General features: G+C 44.0%; 2 protein-coding genes across 19 annotated transcripts in view; one reads left to right on the top strand and one right to left on the bottom strand.

The window, feature by feature from the left end:
* Positions 1-22,273, top strand: part of LOC103541785 (solute carrier family 23 member 1-like) — a 60,104-nt gene that overhangs the window by 11,422 nt on the left and 26,409 nt on the right. For all 14 annotated transcript variants that reach the window (XR_011539613.1, XR_011539612.1, XR_011539610.1 and 11 more), the window contains 5 exons: positions 9,688-9,847; positions 14,803-14,984; positions 15,908-16,028; positions 17,152-17,308; positions 18,139-18,392. Coding sequence is in view for 10 of the 14 variants with exons in the window: in XM_070617790.1 (XP_070473891.1) it covers positions 9,688-9,847; positions 14,803-14,984; positions 15,908-16,028; positions 17,152-17,308; positions 18,139-18,392 (874 nt within the window). In the remaining 4 variants the exon portion in view is untranslated. The remainder of the gene's footprint in view (positions 1-9,687; positions 9,848-14,802; positions 14,985-15,907; positions 16,029-17,151; positions 17,309-18,138; positions 18,393-22,273) is intronic.
* Positions 7,845-22,273, bottom strand: part of LOC103541784 (WD repeat-containing protein 91-like) — a 49,617-nt gene continuing 35,188 nt past the window's right edge. For 2 of the 5 annotated variants that reach the window (XM_070617808.1, XM_070617809.1), the window contains exon 12: positions 18,496-20,799. In XM_070617808.1, coding sequence (XP_070473909.1) covers positions 20,794-20,799 — 6 coding nt within the window. In that variant the 3' untranslated portion in view covers positions 18,496-20,793. Of the gene's footprint in view, positions 9,549-12,010; positions 12,169-12,648; positions 12,736-15,341; positions 15,492-18,495; positions 20,800-22,273 lie in introns of those variants that run through there. The other 3 variants (XR_011539620.1, XM_070617802.1, XM_070617806.1) reach the window with 3 other exon arrangements.

Here is a 22,273-nt window from a genome sequence, read left to right as displayed (position 1 = left end):
GGGATCTGTCAGATGAGGCTCATGATAATATGTGTCCTGCTCCCTTACAGTGTCATCGAGATAATCAATTGTTATAATCAGTGGAATTATCTTTTTTTCCTTAAACCATCAAGTCTTTTTTGTTCATATGTAGGCTCATAAAATTAGCCTGAGTAAAATGGAGTCCTATTGCTCTGGAGCTGGCCTGGACAAAACTGTGAATGCAGCCTGGAAAACACGTCTTTAGAACATTCCCTCATTTCCACACATCCGGTCTTCACTTTCTCCACCACCACCCCCGGCCCCACCTGGATTGCACACCACACAGTGGCTCCCTTGGGTCACCACCTCCTCAGGAAAGTCTTCTCTGTGGGTCCTCCAGACCTTTCCTGCTCACCTCCCTCACCCCACATCTGTCAGTCCTGTATCTTCTCCCTCTCACATTTATTTAGCATCCAATCCAAGGACAGACCCAGGTTTTGTTCAGATTAAAGCTTGTACAGTTTTTGGTGTCCCCTTTAAGAAGAGAACACAAAATTATGAACATATATCATGTACAGAAGAGAATAGTATTAAATTCAAAAAAAGTCAAAACAAATACAAATTTTTAAAAGCAGATAAACACCATAAATTTCAAAACATAGCAAGGTATTTTTTATTCTTTAACTTCCTGATAAGCCCCTGTAATACAGTTTTCCCCACATTTTATGGTTGCATACCCTTCAGTCCCCTCTTCATTTCACAGAGAGAAGGAAACATAATTCAGTCATTCCTCTAGCAGGAGTCAGTCCAAATCTGTTTGTTATGACTGCTAGTTGGGACGCATTATCATGCCTTCACATGCAAACTTTAGTACTGCTGTAGCTTTGTGCCCCCAAACACAGGAATTCTGACCAATTCTATGGCACATGATTCCTATCAATGTTTTATAAATGCACGGTGCATTTATCATTGTATACGCTGCGTTAATAAGCATATTCCCAACAGGAGAAAACTTCCATTTTGCCTGCACGTCAATGAGAACCAGACCTTCTCCAGTAATTTGGCGTAGCTGCTGGTTGGCCAATTTGCCACAGACTAGCTTCTGAATGCATACATTAAAACCTTGTTTCTCATCTACCACCCACATGTGTCAAGTGGCAGGTGCTGTGGGGCACATTCATACCATAATGTGGCCTCTAGTCCTGCACCTTCATGACATAGAATGAGCTGGCACAGTGGGCTGTAGAGTGTTGCTAGAAACCATGAACACTCCAACATGGCTAGCAACGCATTAACTACACCTGGGTAGTTTAGTGGTCTCAAACCACAAAATATATCCTACTACATTCAAACTAAATTTATCCTGACTCAACTCCCCCTTAGCCAGATCTTAAAAGTGTCCATGGCCTTTCAAATGCCATCTGGCGCAAGGGTTGGAGTTAGGGAGGTGGCGGTGGAAGGAGACGGTAGTTACAGACAATTGTGGCTGAAACCTTTTACTTTCGCAAATTTTATGAAGGTGTATGGCTAGTGGGCTGGGCTTTAGAAGGAGCCATGCAAGTGAGGGGCCCATCACTGTGAATCTGCTTTGACCTAATCTGTGCCAGGCCTGTGCTCAGCCCTGGAGTTGCAGAGGAACATGGAAAACCTTCCCTGCAGTGTGCTTCTGCCTGGCCTGTCTTAAGAGGAAATGACTGGACACGAAAAATTAATACCCATTTATTCCTTATCAGTTATCTGAATCAAGCCCCACAGGTGTAGGCTGATACGGGGTTGACCCATTGTTTCCAGGACAGGCTGACTGCAGGCAGCATCCGGAGGAGAATATTCCTTCCTACCGTGGTCTTTTGCTAAATCAAGTCAAGGGCACTTTCCACAGTGCTTCCTTTGCAAGTCATGTCCAGGAGCTATGCCAGTGCTGAAGTTCTCCCATTCTCCGCTAAGGAGTGCCTACATCTTTGGCAGGTTATTTCCTTTCTCCCTCTATCTTCTCTTGTCACCATCGCTGTGAGCCAAGATTTCTTCCAAATTCCCTATCAAGAACTGAAAGAGGTACAGGGTACCTGGCCATCAGACACATCAGAGGAGGGAGAAGGGTTGATGAGTCCCAAAGAGGGGGCTGGTGCTTCTGCTTCCTGTGGGTTTGAGTTGGGCGGTTATCCACAGGGAAGGTGCGCGATGGGCTTTCCCGCAATTTAGCAGGTCCTTACCTGCGTGGTGTAGGGAGCCCAGTAAAAAGATGAACAAAGTCTTCTTCATCTAAGAGTGAAGTAGTTGGGGCTCTTGGGGTGCCCAGGATTTCTCACAATGCAGTGACTCTTATAAATTCAAGAAGAATTCATCAGTCCCCTCCTACATTCTTGAGGCTCTGCTCCCCATCCTGACCTATTTCAAAGAAAAGTCCCTCGACATTCTCTTTTGCCCACTCATTGGATTGGCTCCAAGAAGGGGACATCAGAATGATATCACAGGTGAGGTTGGATTCCAGTGACTCAAGCTCCAGATGCATCTGTTCCCAACTGTGGACATCTTTCCCGTTTACCCACTGGCCCCTCAAACTCCACATGGTTCAACCTCAAACCTCCTTGGGGTTCCTGGTTCCTGTTCCTCCTCTTCCTTCTAGGTTCCTAGATGTGCAGGACATACTGCCCTGCCCAGTGGGGACTTAGTGCTCCCTCTCCTTTCTACCCCTGACAATATTTGCATTTCTTTTCTCTTGGAGTTCTCACATTTCTGTGAAAAGGAAGTGTTTTTCAATTTTTCCAAAGTCTTGAGAATTAAATTAGATAATGCATGTAAAGTGCTTAACTCAGTAAAAAAAAGAATCTATTTTTCACACCAAGGAAAGGATTGTACCATACAGGCAATTTTGCACCCTCCCTTCCTTTTTTAATAATTAAAAAAATGTAATTTGGGTAAAAACACTCCACCCCCTTTTATAAACATATGCAATGCATTGTACATATCTTTCAGTTTCAATAAACACACTTACACAATAGCACTTTTTAAAAAATGTCCACTTAGTCTTCTAAATTCTAGAATATATAAATATATTCTAGCCTACTTAACTATTTCTTATTAAAGGACATATAAGTTTTTTTGAGCTTTTCATTATTGTAATAGTGACCAATGTAATTTGTAATTATGAGAAGTATAAATTTTGTGTGTATTGATAATCATTTATCTAGTTAAAGACAGAATAAAGACTGGAAGAAATGTTAAAGGTTATTCTGGGTGATATACATTATATATGAAAGGTACATATTATATGTGTGCTGATAAAGCTTATCTAGTTAAAGATAAGAAAAGACTGAAAAAAATGTTAATGATTATTTCTGGGTTGTAGAATTAGGGTGACAAATTTATTCTTTCTATTTCTCTTTACTTTCCATTCATTTTTCTTCAAAGTTCATCTGTTACTTATAACTGGGAAAAATAAAAACCACTTAAAATGTTTTTTTAGAAAAGTATCAGGGTGTGTTTCACGAGCCACAGCTTTGAATCTGTGCCTGAGAGGAAAAGTCCAGAAGGCTGCCCATTATCATCTTGGAAGGGAAGCAAGGAGCTATGGAGCAAGACCCCCGCCTTGAGACAACTTCTGACAATCTTTGTCACCTCACCTGCTTTTATCTTTGTTTCCCCAATCTGTTTCCCTGTGATGATCAGTATTAAAGCCCATAAAAACAAGAGAAGGCAGGTGTGCATGTCTTCGGTGCAGAACAGAAGGAGGGACTGGAACAATGGCCCCCAGTCCACTGACAGTTTGGGAGCAGGTGTCAAAGGCACATTCAGGGGAGTGAGTAGTTATGGGTTTAAAGAAGACAGATGAACAGGCTCCCCCATCCCCAATCAGAGATCTCCCCCCTTTTCTTTCAGGCAGAGGCAAGCACTCTCATCCCTCCAAGCTGATTACTTAGGCATTTTCCTCCAAGTCTCTAACTAATACACTTCCGTTTTAGGCATTACTGGTTGATGTGCCAAGATGGATGAGTATAATTTATTTTTCTCTCACAGCCCCTCCCTCCCACTACATACAAGCACACTTCCCATCCTCCTGTTCTCCTACATTCCCAGCACAGATCAATATTCGGTGCTTATGTTATAATGACTATGATGCTATTCAGATCTGAATCACAAAGCTCCTTTCCTGCTCAACTTTTTGTTTACCCTGGAGCTAAAATATTTCTTGTTTTTAGTATGCTTACTTTTCTAAGTACTTATTTCTAATTCAATTCTAGACTCTCTGCCTGTTGTCTGAATCTCTTAATAATTTCATTCACATTGCGCAGTCGATCAGCTTCATCTTCTTGGTGAACTTCTCCTGGAGCGCTCCGACTTGCTGCAGTCTGGATTGGTGGTTGCCTGTGCCTGGTGCTCAGCTGTCATCCTCAGATGCCTCTTCACCCTCATGCTGGGAATTCCCTTCCTGTCAGTTCTCAAGTCTAGATTTCTTGTTCCCATATCTTCCTCTTTCTTTGATGGAACACAATTCTCTAGTAGCTTCCAGAGAGAGAGTCCATGGGAGGTAAATTTTGTAAGACTTTGTGTAAGTGAAAACGTGTTGATTCTTCTCTCACACTTGATTGATAGCTTGGCTGGGTATAGAATTTTAGGTTGGAAATAATTTTCTTTCAGAATTTCGAAAGCATTGTTCCATTGTCTTCTAGTTTCCAATGTGATTTTAAGATGTCCAAAGCCTATGTCCTCTTCCTCTTTCTCTGCAGGATTTTGTACAGGCTCAAGTCATGCTGGGTTTTCTGTCTGTTTAACATTTAACTGGGAGAGTTTATCTAGTCACAGTGTCTAAGTCACAAAATCAACAATGAGTATCCTTTTGCTAAATCCAGTAGACTTCCTCTTAGTACTTTTCCATCCACTGACCCCCACCCTGCTCCTTGGCTATAAATTTTTACTTTTTCTTGTATGGGGACTTGAGCAAGCTCTTGCCCATCACAAAATCCCATTGTAGCACCCCTCCCTTTGAATAAAATCTGCCTTAACATCTTTAACAAGTGTCATGAATAATATTTTCTTTAACAGGAGTACGTGAGAGCTCAGAGAGAAGGGTTGAGGCTTAATTTCCCAATATGTCCAAAAGGTTAAATGTTCCTGGTTGATGGGCCAAAATGGGACTACAAAGAGAGGAGAAAAATGTCCCACCTCATCATTAGCTTAAACCTTTCAAGTTGAATGTTCTTACTTCAATTCCTGTTGTCACTTGTCCTTATAACAAACACACTGTTACAATTTGGCCCCATGACTCACTTTCTCATCAGGGCTCCCCCACTTCCCAGCTGAACCCTGCCACTGGCTTCCCCTGGGCATCAGTTTCCTCATACACAGACAATGCAGTGTCACCCTACCCACCCTGAAGTACTCTTGAGATATCAAAATGAAAGTGTTGTGTAGTTTTTAAATACCGTATAAACTTAGATGTTAATACGACCCCCAGGGACACATTTCTGTGGCTTTGCCAACCTAAAATACTAATCCTATCAGACTTTTACGATACATTCCTGAGGCTGCAGATTTTGACATTTTACATCTCTTAGAAAACATGCAAGTCACTGTTGTAAAGGAAAATGGTCGGGAGTGTTCTCTTGTTTGTACGTAAGCAGACTGATGAGATGGTGAAGGGTGGAGAGAGGAGTAGGATGGACAGAGAGAGTCTGCCCATGTTTCTATGGGATGTTATCAGGGTGGCAGTGGAGATTTGCACTCAGATTCAATCCATCTGAGCCCAGAATGGCTTTTTCTGTAATGGTTCACGAGGCTGGCTGTGTGTGACATGGGGTAGGGAGAGGGAGAAGGAATAAGTGGAACACGTAATTGGAAGGTCTGAGTATAGAGTGGCAGGTCCTTACTGTATCATATTTGTACGTCCCCATAGATCCTATTTAGAACAAGATGAAGTGTAAATCAATAGCTAAAGTTAATTCATAGCATGTCATGACTTGTGGCACATTATTAGAGCACATCCTCCAAATAAAATCTAACAAAAAAAGAAACAGAGACACAGAAAGAGAGAGAAAAAGGATCTGAAATCCACCTGACAACTAGAATGATAAGCTTAAAAATAATTAGTAGATCCAATAAAAGCAACTCCATCCCAATTGACACATGTTGTGACACCATGTGAAGAGAGCTGTGCATCAGACATTGATCCTTACATGTTAACGTGAGCCCCTAAAGTAGACAGACACTATCTACTTTAACAGCTAGAACAGAAGAAACAACACAGAGGAGTAAAGTGAAAGCTGTGAAGGGCTGTGCAGGTAAGGCCGTGCTACCTGAGGGGCTGAGTGGATGCCACAGAGCAAGGGGTCATTGAGGCAGAGATGCAGCCTTGGACCAGCCCAAGCACCTGGAGTCCAACAACACAAAAGAAAACAAGGATCATAGAAGACAAATCTTAGAGAACCAACCTGCAAGAAATGGAAAAGCTGAAACAACAGTAAAACTCAGGCTCACACAATAACATCTGCTATTTAGGGGAAATGTTAAGAGAATGCCCTGATGTGCACTACCTTCCTGGGAAGTACCCACACATTTCAGAGGGAATAAGAATGAAAATTACTGCTACTTATTGAGCTCTGCTATGCCCTAGGCATTGGGCTGAGCATTTATATATATTTTTTCTTCACAGCTACTCCTTGAGGAGAGTACTATTGTCTTTATTTTAGTGAAGGGGACACAGGCTTGCAGAAGTTGGGCAACATGCCTGGGTCACACACTAATAAGGCAGAGCCAGATTCAAACTTGCCTTTGGTCTACAATGTGCTCTTAATCAGTGTCATGGGCCAGTGATGACGAGTGAGGAGACCCAAGCACTTGTCCTGGATAACTCTGTGGCTTTGGGCCCCATTTTCCCTATCTATAAAATGACAGTGCAAGGCTGGATATATTTCACAGGCTGTTCTCATTCTAAGAGGCTGAGTTTTAAATCAATAACCTGTACTTTATAGAAGAGACATTTAAGTCAGAAAGCACATGTACAGTAAATGTGAATCATACTCATGGGCAAATTAAAAAAAGAAGGAGTTGCCATCATGGTAGCAGATGAAATTAATATGAAATTTAAAAGAGCACTGAGATACACATTAAGGTCATCATAAAAGGTAAGAGATATGCTGAATTATTAAAGCCTGGTAATGACACTGAATGCATATATCTCAAACAGCCACTAGGAAACTATACAATGGAAAACCTAGCAGAAACACAATTAGTACATAGAGATCTGTCTGTCTATCTATCTATTGTCTCTATATCTACCTATCCATCTATCTATCTATCTATCTATCTATCTATTTACCTATCTATCTACCATCTATTATCTATCTGTCCATATATCAAAGGGTACCAATAAGAAGTTATGAGAAAGAAATGGGAATGCTAATGAAATGAGGAGAGGAGAGAGAGAGGAATGAATGAGAATGGAGTTGGAAGTTCTGAATATAGAATGATGAGGGAAGAATTTATTGATACATTGTGTGAACCTAAAGGTAGGACACGATAATACACTGAAGCAAATAAATGAAAAAAAATAATCTTCCCATGAACATAAAAGGTATTTGGCAATTACAAAAAGGCAGAAAGTCCATATCATATTATCCCAACTACATGTAATAATCTTGAAAGAAAATAACATGAACAGAGTTAGAAAAATGCTCAGCCACTTGAAAATTTTGAAATACTCCCTTAAATAATTTCTGAGTTAGGGATGAATTCCTGCATACGATAAGAGAAAACACTTTTTAAAAATGAAAACCAAGCTCACTATAGTAAATAAAGAATCACTATAAATGTATTTTGACAGTATCCAACTTCTGTGTAATGAATAGACAGCTTATGGCCAGGAAAAAGAGACATGAAATCACATGAATGAGTGCACATCTTTTATGACTTAATGAAACACAAATTAACATTTGTTATGGTTTCATCACATGCCTATTAAACTAAAAAGCATAATAATAAAATCCAGTGTCAGTAGGTTTTTTATGGTACCAGGCTCAGTTCTGGAGGGATGGAAAAGAAAATAATGAATCCCTGACCTCACAGAATCCAGTAATACCTAAATGGCTGAGGCAGCGGTAGCATACAAACATGGTGGGGGGTGTGTAAGCCTCCCTGAAAGTGCTTGCTAAGGTGTTCAAAGCAATCCCTGAGAGGCAGTTACTATACACGGTTAGTTTGTTAGTACGAAGACTAACAGAAATGCGTAACTAGAATAGCAGTGGGAGCTGTGTCTTCCTCACCCTCGTATCCCCAATACCTGGGGCACCCTGTGCCTGCCACATAGCAGGTCCTCAAAGAACATGTGTTGAATGAATGAAATGTGCATAGAGAATTACAGCCAAAAATTAAAACATAAGTCCTATATGATGTACTCTCTGGTTATACCCTTATACAAAGATATCTATGTTCATTTTAAAAGCTCAAAAGGAAGTTTGCAATGATCTAAGTATAGCATGTTTCCCTTCTCTGTCAAGGTACTTAGATTCATAATTTTTAAATTAAAAAAAGTTATTCACACATACTCATACCACCTCCCGTGTGTTCCTGCCCTATGTGTGCAATGTATTCCATTCTATTTTGGAGCGTTATGGGTCTAGATTTATGCATCTAGATCAGTTGTTCTTGGGCCCGGCTGCACATTGGAGTCACCCAGAGCTTTATGCACTCGCCCTGCCTGGGCGCGCTCCTAGACAAGCCCGTTAACTTGTCTGAGGGTGATGCCTAGGCATCGCTGATTCCAATGTTCAGCCAGGACACAAAGGCCACCTAGGCAATAAAATTCTTTCATACACTTTATATTTTATTGCATAAAATGTGTTCAGTCATTCTCCAGAATAGTCCTTTAAGCTGTCTTCATGGAATCCTGAGTTCAAAAATACCCAGCTAGTATCGTTAAGAAAAAGTACTTGACCAGGGTGGGTCATGCTGACAAATGCAATCAAGAGGCTGGGGTACCCCTGTTCCATCCCCACTCCTCCAAATTCTAGCATCCAGGGCGGGCAGACTTAATAGCTTCTGACCTCTAGTAAGAGAGGGTTGGTGGAGGTTGACTTGTGAGGCCGTGTTCACCTTGAAGGGAGGACAAGCCAGGGAGGCACTGCTAGAACTTCTCACAGAGGCCAGAGTGAGACACCGACCAGGAGTGAGAGGGGCCTGGATGGGGGACACGCCCTGACAACTGACCTCTGTCCTCTTCTGTCCATGTGATCAAAAGGAGCCTGAAGGTGGAGGTCTGGGTCTGCTGTTCAGTTTGAAGACACAGAGGACTCTGGCAACCCAGACTCTAGGCTGTGCATCTCTTGTCAGTGGGGAACTCCACATGTGTGAGCTGTGCTTTGATCCTTGGTCCAGGGAAGATTCTCTGGGACTGGGGTAGACAATGGCACTCACTACCTGTGTTCACTGAGCTCTGTGCTGTCTCCAGACCTTTTCCCAGCACCTGACTCTCTCCTCCTGGGCTTGCCTCTCCAGGACTGGGGTTAGGTCTGCTTGTCTTTCCCCTCCCCACCTCTCCTACCTGTCCAAAGTGTAGCAGAGTTCATGGGTCTGACTTGGAGTTTGGCAGGAGTTCCCTGTAAACCGAAAACAACAGGGGTCATGTGTTGCCTGGAAACTGAGGTAGGATTTGGGATTAAAAGGTACCCATTGGGGCCAGTGACAGACTAGTACTAAATGATCTTATGGGTAACCACATCCTTTCCCCTCCTCCAGGCTGCCCATTCTCCAGGGAGGTACATTTGGTTTTGTGGCACCCTCCCTGGCCATGCTGTCCCTTCCTGCCTGGAAATGCCCCGAGTGGACACTCAATGCCAGCCAGGTAAACACCAGCTCTCCTGAATTCATCGAGGAATGGCAGAAGAGGATCCGAGAGGTAATGGGGCAGGGGAAGTGGGTGGGAGGAATGGAGGGGTACTCAACAGGGGCTCCCGAGTTGACTCATTTGTTCAACATGCGTTGTTCAGCTCACTGATGGGCAAGATTCCAGGCTTTAAGATACTGCTGTAGGTAAGACAGACAAGGACCCTGCCCTCATGGAGCTAACACACTAGTGTGTGTATGTGGCAGGCAGAATGGGAGGGAGCGACAAATACCCCAATAAGTAAATAGAAAAGGAAAATTTCAGAGATCATGAGAACAATGAAGAAAATAAAAAAGGTGATGAGCAAGAGAGGGATTAGGGTGGAATGGATGGAGAGTGAAAATAGGTTTACTTGGAAATGCTTACATATTTCATACTTAGTCTATGACTCATCTTAATCTTATACAAAATTTCAAGCAACAGATCACATCCTAATACTCCAGCATCATAGTAGGAATTGGCTATTTTCACATTGTGAAATACTTGTCCATACAATACAGCCCAGTATACTCTGGGTCCAGTTTTATTAGACATGCTTCAGTTTGGTAGAATAAACTCTGGTGCTGGCATCTCTCATCCCAGACTGAAGATGTATCTAGAAATATTGCTAAGAAATCATTTTCTTATTTCCAACTTATTTTAAATGTAAAGGGCAAAGGAGTGTTATTTGATACAGTATTTTGTCTTTCTGCCGCCATCCTTCTTTTTACCCATTGGTAGTCCTTCTTAGCCCATTCCCTTGCTTCTGTTGGAGAAAGAGATTTTGAGTCATTCTCTGCTATCCTTTAAATAGTGGGCAGCAAAAGTAACACTGTTAAACCCTCTTGTGTTTCCTTCCCCAAGGTACTTTGAAATGATTTAATAAGCATATTGTCACTGGATCCTCTCAATTGGTTAAGATGCACCCTGAAAACACTGCACTTTCCAATCCAGCAGTCAGTCACATCACACGTAACTCGGACCACTGACTGGATTTAGACGTGCCTTACTTCTTCCAGCAAGGTCCTTCTGTTGAAATGCTATACTCTTTCAGTCTCAGTCTTTCTCAGCTAGGTGAGCAGCACCTTTAGCAAGATTCCAACCTGTGCTTTTTGAACTCGAACTCAAAGACACACATAGTGGCATCCAAGTCTGTGTTGCTAGAGTTAGATTATCTTGTGAGGTGGTGTCCACCCCAGGGGAGAGGGGACTATTACTTGCTTATGGATCCTATGAACCCATCCTGGGTAAAACCTTTTCTTCTCCTGAATATAACTATTTCCCTTTAATCGCCCCTTCCTTGTTTGAATATTTTCCTGACATCAGTCAAAATGTGATTGGGATCTCTGACCTCAGTGTTATTTGGTGACACTCAGTAGTGGTCTAATTCTAAACAGCACCTGGTAGAAGACTAGTTAGCAATGGTCTTTCAGAGGGAGAGTGGTTGGATAGCTGCTCCAAGCCACATCCACACCAAAAGCCCCATGGCAGAGCTGAAGCATCTGGCTTCTATCGGGGTCAGTCCTCATTCAGCACGGACTCCACCACCAACATTTCCGATTCCTCAGGGAGCACTGACTTGTAAGATCACAGTAGACACTCTGGGCCAGAACTTGTGGCTCTCAGCCAGCACCTGCTGTTCTTCCCTCTCCAAAACAGCCCTTTACCCGTGCCTGTGCTCTCATATGCAGTCCAAAAGGGCACCCAGATGTGGGTGAACTTCAATAACCTCATCAAGTCCTTGTGCTTCTTTTTATCTCAGGGTGGACCCAGAGTTAACAGGGCTTTTTTAAAGAACTTTTCCATGTAATTCCAGAGCAAGATATAGTTAAGAATTTCACTTCTCAGGGTGGTGGGCCCTGGATTTTTTCCAGGTTGACTGGTTAATCTCCCAATATTGTGGGTTGCACTACCTTTTCCAAATTAGGCTTTTTTTTTTTTTTCAGTGCAGCCTAGTTTTATTATTTCATCATAGAATGAATCACAGAACACATGTAGTTGGTGGAGGCGTTCTTTTGTTTTTGTTTTTTCTGTCCTTCAGGGATCCTATACTTGGCATTAGTAAATCCAGATTAAAACCAAGCAAAGAATGAGAAGCAGGGTTGCCTTACCCTGCCCTGCTAGATGCCAGGGGCAGGATTTCCCTTTCACTCAGCCTTCCTGAGAACTATAATTCCTTAGGCAAGAATCTCTTACCTTCATATTATCCAGGAAGACAGATCTGACAGGGAAATCCTTCTCTTCTCCCACCTGAGCACTTCCTTCCGCTGCTCAAATCCTCCCTGTGTCCTGATGAGGCGTCTGCCTCCATCACTGCAAGGGCACGAACCATCACCACATTCAGAAGCAGTTACCTGTGTTTTGAGGACAATGGGCAAGAGTTACGGGAAAGAATTCCCCTGGGCCTTGAACAGTATTAGTCATGAGAGAGCACGTTTAGGGATACGGGTCGTGCTGCGCCTGCGTTGAGCACTGCATCCCAAGGGTCAGAGACACCATATTTTCTTTAATACATTTACTGTTTATTTTTGTGTCTGTGATACCCGGAGTCCTCTAAGGCAGAAATCAGAAAACTATGATTCTTGGACCAAATCCAGCCTGTGGTCTGTTTTTTCACTGCCCACAAACTAAGAATGGTTTTTACATTTTAAAAGGTTGTTTAAAAAAAGAATACGTGATAGAAACCACATGTGGCCCACAAAACCTGAAATATTTACTCTCTGGCCTTTCAGAGAAAAAGTTTGCCAACTCCTGCTCTAAGACACAGGGCCCAGGGAAGGGCTTCCTCCAGCCCAGGGCTCAGATGGTAGTCTCTACTACTTTGTCCACATCACCTCCAAGTGTCCAACACAGTGAGCCCAAACCCGGAGTCTTCTCTGTGGTATTGTAGCTCCCTCTGCTGGTCCAATGTTTCTCCAGTGCTGTGACAGGAGAAAAAAGTTCTTATCAATTTCACCCTCATTTTATTAATTGACTGATTGGTTGGTTAAATTCACTGAGCTAGTCTATCAGAATTTAAGGTACATTCACCATATCTCGCTGAGTTATATAAGTCTACACACCTCTCAAGGCTTGAAACCACTGATGGTGGCAGGCCAATTGTCCATCACAATCCCAGCCACAGATGAAAGTGATGTGAACACAGGACCAATAGGAATGTCCTCACTTAACAGATACAAGAAGTAAAGGAGAGGTAAAAGTGAACAATGACTCTATTTTAAGGAAATGGTAGTAGCAGAAAAAGTAGAAAACCATGAGAAGAGATGGCAAGTTCAGTTTTCAACAGATTAGACCAATTTAAACTTCACCTTCTAGTATCATGGTAGTTTTTATTTATGTACTTATGTATACTTATATATAAGTGAAATAAATGACAGGAATGATACAAGTGATGAGAGGTAGAAATTAGAATTATTTTGTTATTGTAAGGTGCTCACACTACCTATGAAGTGGTATAGTGTTATTTGAAAGTGGACTTAGATTAGCTGTAAATGTATGTGGCAAACTCTAGGGAAACCACTGAAAAGTAAAAAAAAAAAAAAAGAAGTATAACTGGATAGAAAATGGGATCATACAAAATCCTCAATTAAAATCACAAAAGGCAGAAAAAGGGTGTAAGGTAGAAATAGGAACAAAGAACAAGGGTAACAAATAGAAAAGAGTAACTGATATCATTGATATTAATCTGTTTCAATAGTCACTTTGAACATCAATGGTCTGAATGCATCAATTAAAAGGCAGAGATTGTCAGAGTGGATCAAAAAACAAGACCCAACCATATGTTGTCTACCAGAAACCCACTTTAACTAGAAAGACACACATGGATTAAAAGTAAAGGGATGGAGAAAGACATACCATGCTAACACAAATTGCAAGAAAGTGGGAGTCACTATGTTACTTTCAGAAAGAGCAGATTTAAAAGCAAAGAAGCTTTTCAGGGATAAAATAGAACGTATAACATCCAAACCAGTAAAGTAAAACAGGAGAATTAAAGCAAATTCTATCAGTCCACGAGATCAGGGGCTGGCAGACTATAGTCCAGGAGCCAAATCTGGCCAGTTGCCTGTTTTGGTAGAGTCCACAAGCTAAAAATGGTTATATATATATTTAAAGATTGGCACCTGAGCCAACATCGGTTGCCAATCTTCCTTTTTTTCCTTTTTACTCTTCTTCTTTTCCCCAAAGTCCCCCCAGGACATAGTTGTATATTCTAGTTGTGAGTGCCTCTGATTGTGCCATGTGGAACGCTGCCTCAACACGGCCTGATGAGAGGTGCCATGTCTGTGCCCAGGATCTGAACCAGCAAAACCCTGGCCTGCCAAAGTGGTGTGTGTGAACTTACCCACTTGGCCATGGGGTCAGCCCCAGTTTTGTATTTTAAATGGTTGAAAAAAATAAAATGAAGACTAGTATTTCATGAGATGTCAAAATTACATGAAATTCAAATTTCAGTGCCTTTAAATGAAGTTTTCTTGGAACAAAGCCAGGCTCATTTGTTTACTGCTCACCTGGAAAAGTTTTGATAGAGCCCATATGGCCCACAAAGCCTAAAATATTCATTATCTGGTCCTTTACAGAAAAAAAAATGGCCAACTCCTGCAATAGAAAGTAGGAAAACAGAGAAAAATAAAGCAGCAAGATATTCGATACAGTGCTGAGTGATGCTCGTATTGAGTCATCATCATCATCACTGTGATCAATAAATAATTTTGAAGGCAACTCCCTGAAAAACTTCCCATTAAGTGAAAATGTCCAACAGCTCGTTGGAAATCCACAGCTGGAAGAGGAGCGAGATCAGAGCTCTTCTTTCCTCGGTTCCTTTGGGGTCCAGCTTTGCCCCTGCACTGCCTCTGAATGTACCACCTAGGGCTGACCAGATCTAGAAGTGGGCTGCAGCAGCTGGGCCTGTCATGGTGGCCTGGGCTCGACTGGGGCCCACAGTCCTGCTGCAAGCTGTGAGGGGCCTGAGCTGCACTCTTCCTCTTCAGTTGCAGGGTGCCATCATGGTCGCTTCCTGTGTCCAGATTCTAGTGGGCTTCTCAGGCCTCATTGGCTTTCTCATGCGCTTCATTGGCCCCTTGACCATTGCTCCGACCATCTCCCTGGTGGCCCTGCCTCTCTTCAGTTCTGCGGGCAATAATGCCGGGACCCACTGGGGGGTTGCTGCCGTGTAAGTACTCTCTGGGGAGGGAGTGGCATCAAGTTCTCTTTGGTGGAAGATTACCTGGGAAGAATAGTAAGAGTCCTGGCTGTTGGCAAACTCTTGTGCTTTAGAAATACTCTCATGAGCATTATGATACCTTAAAAAGCAGGAAAACTGCTATTTTAATTTATTACTTTTACTACTTATTACATTATTAGTACTCACAGACGGTGAGTTCATCTCAGGCAGTGTATAAGAACAATTAGTGCACTGTTCACAATTGTTGATACTACTGGTCCCCTGCCTCCTATAATTTCATTGAGCAAATGTTTGTGAACTTCTGGCCCCCAGGAAGGTTGCAAAGACATGGCCCCAGAACTCAAACATCTTGTAGTGTGTGGGAGAGAGACAAGACTGGAATCCACGTACCTATGACACCAGGAGACAGTGATGAGTCGTAGAATGACATGCACGTTCAGGGAGGGGGTGAGGACAGCCAGCTGGGAGGATCAGGAAGGCTTACTGGAAAGAGGCCTGAAGTATTTAAATAGAGCTTTGAAGGGACTTGGGATGACACTGGACACTGTCATTCACTCTGCCTCTTGTGGTCTGACCACAAGGACCTGCAGAATGACCTGCAAGAGAAGGCCTTCTCTGCCTCTGGCCTCATTGGCCCCACCTGCTGGAGCCATTGAGCTGCCAACCCCCAGGGACTAACAGCCTCCCTTCCCTCTCCTCCCACTCAGCCACCAGCAGCTTCTGGCAGGCAACAGCCCACCCTTGCAGAGATGGCAGGATGCTGCCCGTGCTGCAGAGCAGGGTCTACATGAGGACCCTCCCAGCTTGGCCACGGCCCCCAATCCCAGAGACACACAGTGGCCCAGCTTTCAGGACCCTCACTCGGGATGAGCCTCAGCTCACCAGGCTGGGTGTGGTTTTTTCTGTTTCAGGACCATCTTCCTCATCGTGCTGTTTTCTCAGTACCTGAAAAATGTCGCGGTGCCCATGCCCATTTATGGACGAGAGAAGAAGCTTCACACCTCTAAGTTCTACCTGTTTCAGGTCTTCCCTGTAAGAAGCACTCCCCACCCCCTTTCATGCTGAGTTGACTCACCTGGAGAGTGAGGCACAGCCTCTTGCACTCCCAGATGGCCCCCAAAGCAACTGCCCCCCCATTTGCAGTGGCCTCTCCTCCTCAGCCTTCCTTAATCTACCAGAGAAGGAGAAGGAGGCCGAGTGGAGCCAAGTGTTCTGTGGGGGCGCTTTCTGACCCTTGGTGGAATGCTGTCCCATGTCTTTCCTCAATGCTTCTTTCCTGGGAGCAGAGAACACTGCCCTAGGTCGCTGCTCTGGGCTCCAGTGTGGGACAGCCTTCTGACATTCTCCAGGCCGTCCCCATAGCAAGGTGCCAGGGGACACAGCCAGGTTCACCGCTAATTACACAAAACTAAGGGCCAAGTTGCATTGATCAGGTTCTTTCTCGGTGGCTCATGGGTAATCCAAATACCCCCGGATGAGGATGGTACCTTTCTCAGAGCTTTCCCTGTTGAACCACACTGTCGATATGTGTAGCTGTCACCCACACAAGTATGTTTGCAGGTTTCATTTAACTGGAAACTACATTTGCATTGTAAAAAGATACTTCCACACAATCATCTCAATGCTCCTTCAACAACACTCTAGGCCAGTGGTTCTAAAATTCAATGTTCGTAAGAATCTCTTGAGGACATAATTAAAAATACACATTTCTGGGGTTCTGCCACCAGAGATTAAATATCAATATATCTGAGGATTCTACTTGAAGAAATCCTGCTTCAGGCTCTGCAGAGCAGTGGTTGTCATTCCGTTGTACAGATGAGGAAACCAAGGCTCAGAGTTTGATCCAAGGTCATGTGACCAACAATCAGTGGAAAGGGAGCCGGAGGGTAATCCTTCTGACCCAGGCTGTGCCCACTTTACCAGACATTTCTGTCTCTGTTTGACACAAGGTCTCCCCATAGTTTATTTGCTACGTTCCCTTAATGTGCTAATTATCCACTGACACACCAGATTGCTGTTGTCACTGGAAGGGTGAGTAACCCAACATGTCCTCATTTCAAAGAGGTTTCCTGAATGCCCTCCTTTGCCCCGCTCCCTGGGAGGTGGTTGCCTCGGCCAGGGTGAGACCCATGGTGAAGATGCCTCCTTCTGGCAGGTGCTGCTGTCGCTCTGCATCTCATGGCTCCTCTGCTTCGTGCTCACAGTCACCAATGCCCTCCCCAAGGACCCCACAGCCTATGGGTACCAGGCCCGCACCGACACCAAAGCCAACGTCCTCAGCCAGGCGCCTTGGTTTCGCTTTCCTTACCCAGGTAATGACAAGATGAGCCCCTTCCTGCCTGGGACACATGATTCCCAGGACTGTCCATGGGGCCCAGGGCATGGGATGGAGAGTGGAATAGGGCCGGGGCTGGGGGGATCTCCTCCAAGGGATCTTTCAAGGAGAGACAGGCCCTAGGGAGTCCATATCAGACACCTAAGAGAAGAAGACCCTCAGATTATCCTAAGAATCCTTTAGGGGGTGCTAGGCCAAAGGATCCCACTCCTAGACCTACCTCTGAGCTGGCCTACATCCCTCATCCCTTCCTCCATGTTGCTCAGAACCCACAAGCCTGGGAGTGGAGAGAGGGCAGTGAGGTCCTGACCTCCTAGCCAGAACTTTGGCTCTCCTCTTGGATTCGGTGGATCCCCCACAAGGGAGGCCTTGGACTGAATTGGACATTTCTGAGGAGACAAGCTCAAGGCCATCCCTTAGGCCACTTCTGGTCTCCCTTCCCTGCAGTTCTTGGCTCAGGGTTTATAAATAACCAGGTCCCAGGCATGGCTGGCCCAGCCTCATGGCCTGTGGCCCTAGGGCCTCCCTGACAAAGAATCTTGTCTCCCAAATGCTTCAAGGCCTTTCTGGCAAGAGGCCCTGTTGCTGGCTCTTTCTGGGCACAATGACCCCATGGACAGGGCATCTGACCCTCCCTCAGGGATGAATGGTAGGGCAGGATCTGAGCCAAAGCCTCTGGAGAGCTGTGGGGTTGGAGGACATGCCTGGGCTTTAAAGCCTTTCAGAGACCTCTCTGTCAAAGAAATTATTTGGGGTTCAGCAGCCTGTTGTCTTGTGGATTAATATTCCCTCTGCATTGCCTTTCAGGACAGTGGGGCCTGCCCACCATCAGCCCGGCTGGGGTCTTTGGGATCATGGCAGGGGTGATCTCCTCGATGGTGGAGTCAGTAGGCGATTATTATGCCTGTGCCCGGCTGGTGGGGGCTCCACCACCTCCGAAGCATGCCATCAACCGTGGCATCGGCATTGAGGGCCTTGGCTGCCTGCTGGCAGGGGCCTGGGGGTCAGGGAACGGCACCACCTCCTACAGCGAGAATGTCGGGGCTCTGGGGATCACCAAGGTAAGGCTGAGGACGGTGGCTCCTGGGGCAGGCTAGGCACCTGAATTGGTCATCAGTGTATTAGTCTCTCAGTACTGCTGTAACAAATTATCACAAACAGAGGTTTCAAAAACCCAAAGTTATTATTTTACTGATCTGGAGTTCAGAAGTGCAACATGGGTCTCACAGGGCTGTGTTCTTCTCTGGAAGCTCCAGGGGACAATCCATTTCCTTGCTTTTTCCATAATCTAGAAGCTTCCCACATTCCTTGGCTCAGGGCCCCCTTCTTCCATCTTCAAAACCAACAGTGTTGCATCTCTCTGACTCTTCTTCCATGGTCACATCTCCCTCTGATCACAGCCAGGAAAGATTCGCTGCTTATAAGGATTCCTGTAATTAGACTGTGCTCACCTAGATAATTCAGGATACTCTCTCCATCTCAAAATACTTAATCATAATTGCAAAGTCTTTTTGCCAAGCAAAGTAACATATTCACAGGTTAGGGATTAGGACATGGCATCTTTGAGGGGCCATTTCTCTGCCTACCACACTTGACCTTTGGTTGTGGCGATTCCACAGGCAGAAAGTCTATCCTGGCACTGGCAGACATCAGTGGCTTTATGAGCACTGCAGAAATCTTTACTTTCTGAAGTTTAGGTGGGAGGTGCCTTACCTCCGGCCCAACCCTGTGTCAAAGCTCCAAACCTGAATATTCAAAGACCACTTGGTCACCTCCACCTGAATATCCCAAGGGTAGCTCACATTTGATATGGCCTCTGTGATGCCCAGTACATGCCCCAATCCTTACTTCTCCTCCTGTCAAGCTTGTCTTAGTGAGTTCACCCCAGTCATCTGAACTTCTCGTTCTCCTGCATCCTTACTGTGGATTCTATTTTCTCAACATGCCTGCTGTCCTTCCTGTCCTCTATTCTCCATTCCCAGTGCCACAACTTTATCATCTCTCGTCTGTATACTCCCTAACAGTCTCTTTTCTAGGGATCTTGCCCATCCCTTATCCAGCTATGACATGGTTGCCCAAGGATCTTTCCAGAACTTAATTAGATTAGTCCCCGCTTAAAATCTCTTCATGGCTCCCCACTTTCCACAGGAAAACTCCATAAGGTCAGCAAGAAATCTTCAGGATGGTGCTCTCTTAGGTCACTTAGAAAAAGAGTAATATTATGATGTTGCTTTCCACATGCTTCAGGCATCTTTGCAATGGTCTCCAGCAGAAGTCCTGTGGGCTTTGGAACATAGAGATTCCCCCACCCACGTCCCCAAGCCTGCATTTTCTGATAGCTCCCTCAGTGGTTCTGATATGCAGCTGGGTGGCATCTCATCTTCCTAGCAGCAGATCTGTCTACCTTTGTATTCTGCATGGCCTCCGGGCCACAGCCTGGGCTAAAATCTGTGAGCAAACAGCTGAGGCAGTGCCCACCTCTACAGCAAGTCCTGTGTGCTGTGACACTGTGGACTGTGGTACTTGGTCAAGGTTTCAAAATCTTTAGTGCAAGTGAGGGGAAAATTTTTCCACATGAGGGCCACTGACCCACACAGAAACATAGTTGACTAGGCTATATAACTATAGAGCAGCAAATATTCTTCCTGTTAAAGAGAACAAATCTGATGCAGAACAGAAAATTATATTCAATAAACAGAACAAACGTTTCTTTGATGTATCATTTCTAAGCTAAGGCCTTTAGAGAAGAGGGAAAGAGCAGGAGAGAAAGCTACATAGACACAGAGCAAGCTGGGAATCCAGCAGGAGACAGATTAACCCTGGTCTGGACTCACACCTCCTCTTGTGGGTTTTCTTTTTTAAAGCTATGTTTTTCTGGCCAGGAAGATTGGTCTTAAGCTATCATCTGTTACCACTCTTCTTTTTTGTTTTCTCCCCAAAGTCCCAGTACACAGTCCTATATCACAGTTGCAGGTCATTGTAATTCTTCTATGTGGGACACCACCACAGCATGGCTTGATGATTGGTGTGTAGTTCTGCACCCAGGATCCAAACCAACAAACTCCAGGACACTGAAGTGGAGAGTGCAAACTTAACTACTACAGCACCGGACTGGCCTGACCTTATGGCCTTTTAAGGTGTTGCTTTATGTTGCACCTGCATTGAAGAGCTCTGAGCAAGTTTTAGTCCTCTGTGTGTGTGTGTGTGTTTGGGAAGAGCTGGGGGTGGAATCTCGCTGAAGGCAAGAGATCTCCCATCACTTCTCTAGGATGTTATGCTCCCATCTCAGATGCCAATCCTGAGGATAAAAAAACCCAGGGCTGCATGATAAATTCTGTGGCTGCAGGATTGGGGATGACTGCCATCTTCATGAGACAATCAGCATATCCAAAGGGCGCTGGTTGAACCTGACAAATTGGTGTATTGTGCTTGGATCCATGCCCTTGTTCCCACAGTGCCTTGTTAGGGCTGTAAATAAAACAAAGCACAAAGTTCTTCTGATGTTGTGAATTCTTACCACATCTCTTCTAATGAAGACATTATGTAAATAAGCTCTTAGATTAGAAAGAAAAATAAGCAGAGGCATAATCTGCTACTCTATCAGTACCTTCATGGACTTTAAGCATTAGACATTAGAGCATTTTTAGAAAAAATATTTTTAATTGTGGTCAAAGACAGATAACATAAAATTACCATCTTAATCTTTTTTTTTTTTTTTTTGAGGAAGATTAGCCCTGAGCTAACTACTGCCAATCCTCCTCTGTTTGCTGAGGAAGACTGGCCCTGAGCTAACATTGGTGTCTCTCATCCTCTACTTTATACGTGGGACACCTACCACAGCATGGCATGCCAAGCAGTGCCATGTCCGCACCTGGGATCCGAACCGGCGAACCCCAGGCCGCTGAGAAGTGGAACGTGTGCACTTAACTGCTGCGCCACCGGGCCGGCTCCTGCCATCTTAATCATTTTTAAGTGTGCAGTTCAGTAGTGTTAAGTATAGTTACTTAATATACTATACTATATATTATAATAATATATAATAATATGCTCTACTATACACTTGTGCAACAGATCTGCAGAACTTTTCATCTTGCAAAACTGAAACTACATTAGAGCAACTTTTAAGGACTGAGAGTAGACAAAAAGGAAAAGAAAGGTTCAGGAACTATCTACATATATTCATTGACCACAGACTCATGATAGGATATTCAGATAGTTGCAGTACAGCTCTGACTTTTGATGATGATGACAAATGTCTCAAGGTCAGGAGTCGTTTTTGTTTCACTGGTAGTAGCTGTCACTCAAACCTCAGCTATAACCGTTGACAAGCACAATAATCAGTAATGTTCAGAAGTGTGATAGCTATGTGTACCTGCCACCGGGAGTTGATAGATATGGACCATGGCCCATGATCTAGAGTGTTTGTTTTGTTTTATTTCCACTAATTCCTTTCGTTTTTTTTACTGAAGTCATAATAGTTTATAACATTGTGTAATTTCAGTTGTAGGTTATTATTTGTCAGGCACCATATACATGCGCCCCTTTACCCCTTATGCCCAACCTCCAACCCTCTTCCCCTCTGGTAACCACTAATCTGTTCTCTTTGTCCATGTGTTTATCTTCCACATATGAGTGAAATCATGCAGTCTTTGTCTTTCTCTGTCTGGCTTATTTCACTTAACATAATACCCTTAAGGTCCATCCATGTTGTTGAAAATGGAACGATTTTATCTTTTTTATGGCTAAGTAGTATTCCATTGAATATATATATATATATATATACACACACACACACACATATACATATATACCACATCTTCTTTATCTAGTTATCAGTTGATGGCACTTGGGTTACTTCCATGTCTTGGCTATTGTGAATAATGCTGCAATGAACATAGGGGTGCTTAAGTCTCTTTGAATGGTTGATTTCAAGTTCTTTGGA

Source organism: Equus przewalskii, chromosome 4 (genome assembly GCF_037783145.1).
Source record: "Equus przewalskii isolate Varuska chromosome 4, EquPr2, whole genome shotgun sequence".
NCBI lineage: Eukaryota > Metazoa > Chordata > Mammalia > Perissodactyla > Equidae > Equus > Equus przewalskii.
Note: the sequence above shows the minus strand (reverse complement) of the source record. Positions and strands in the feature narration are given on the sequence as shown.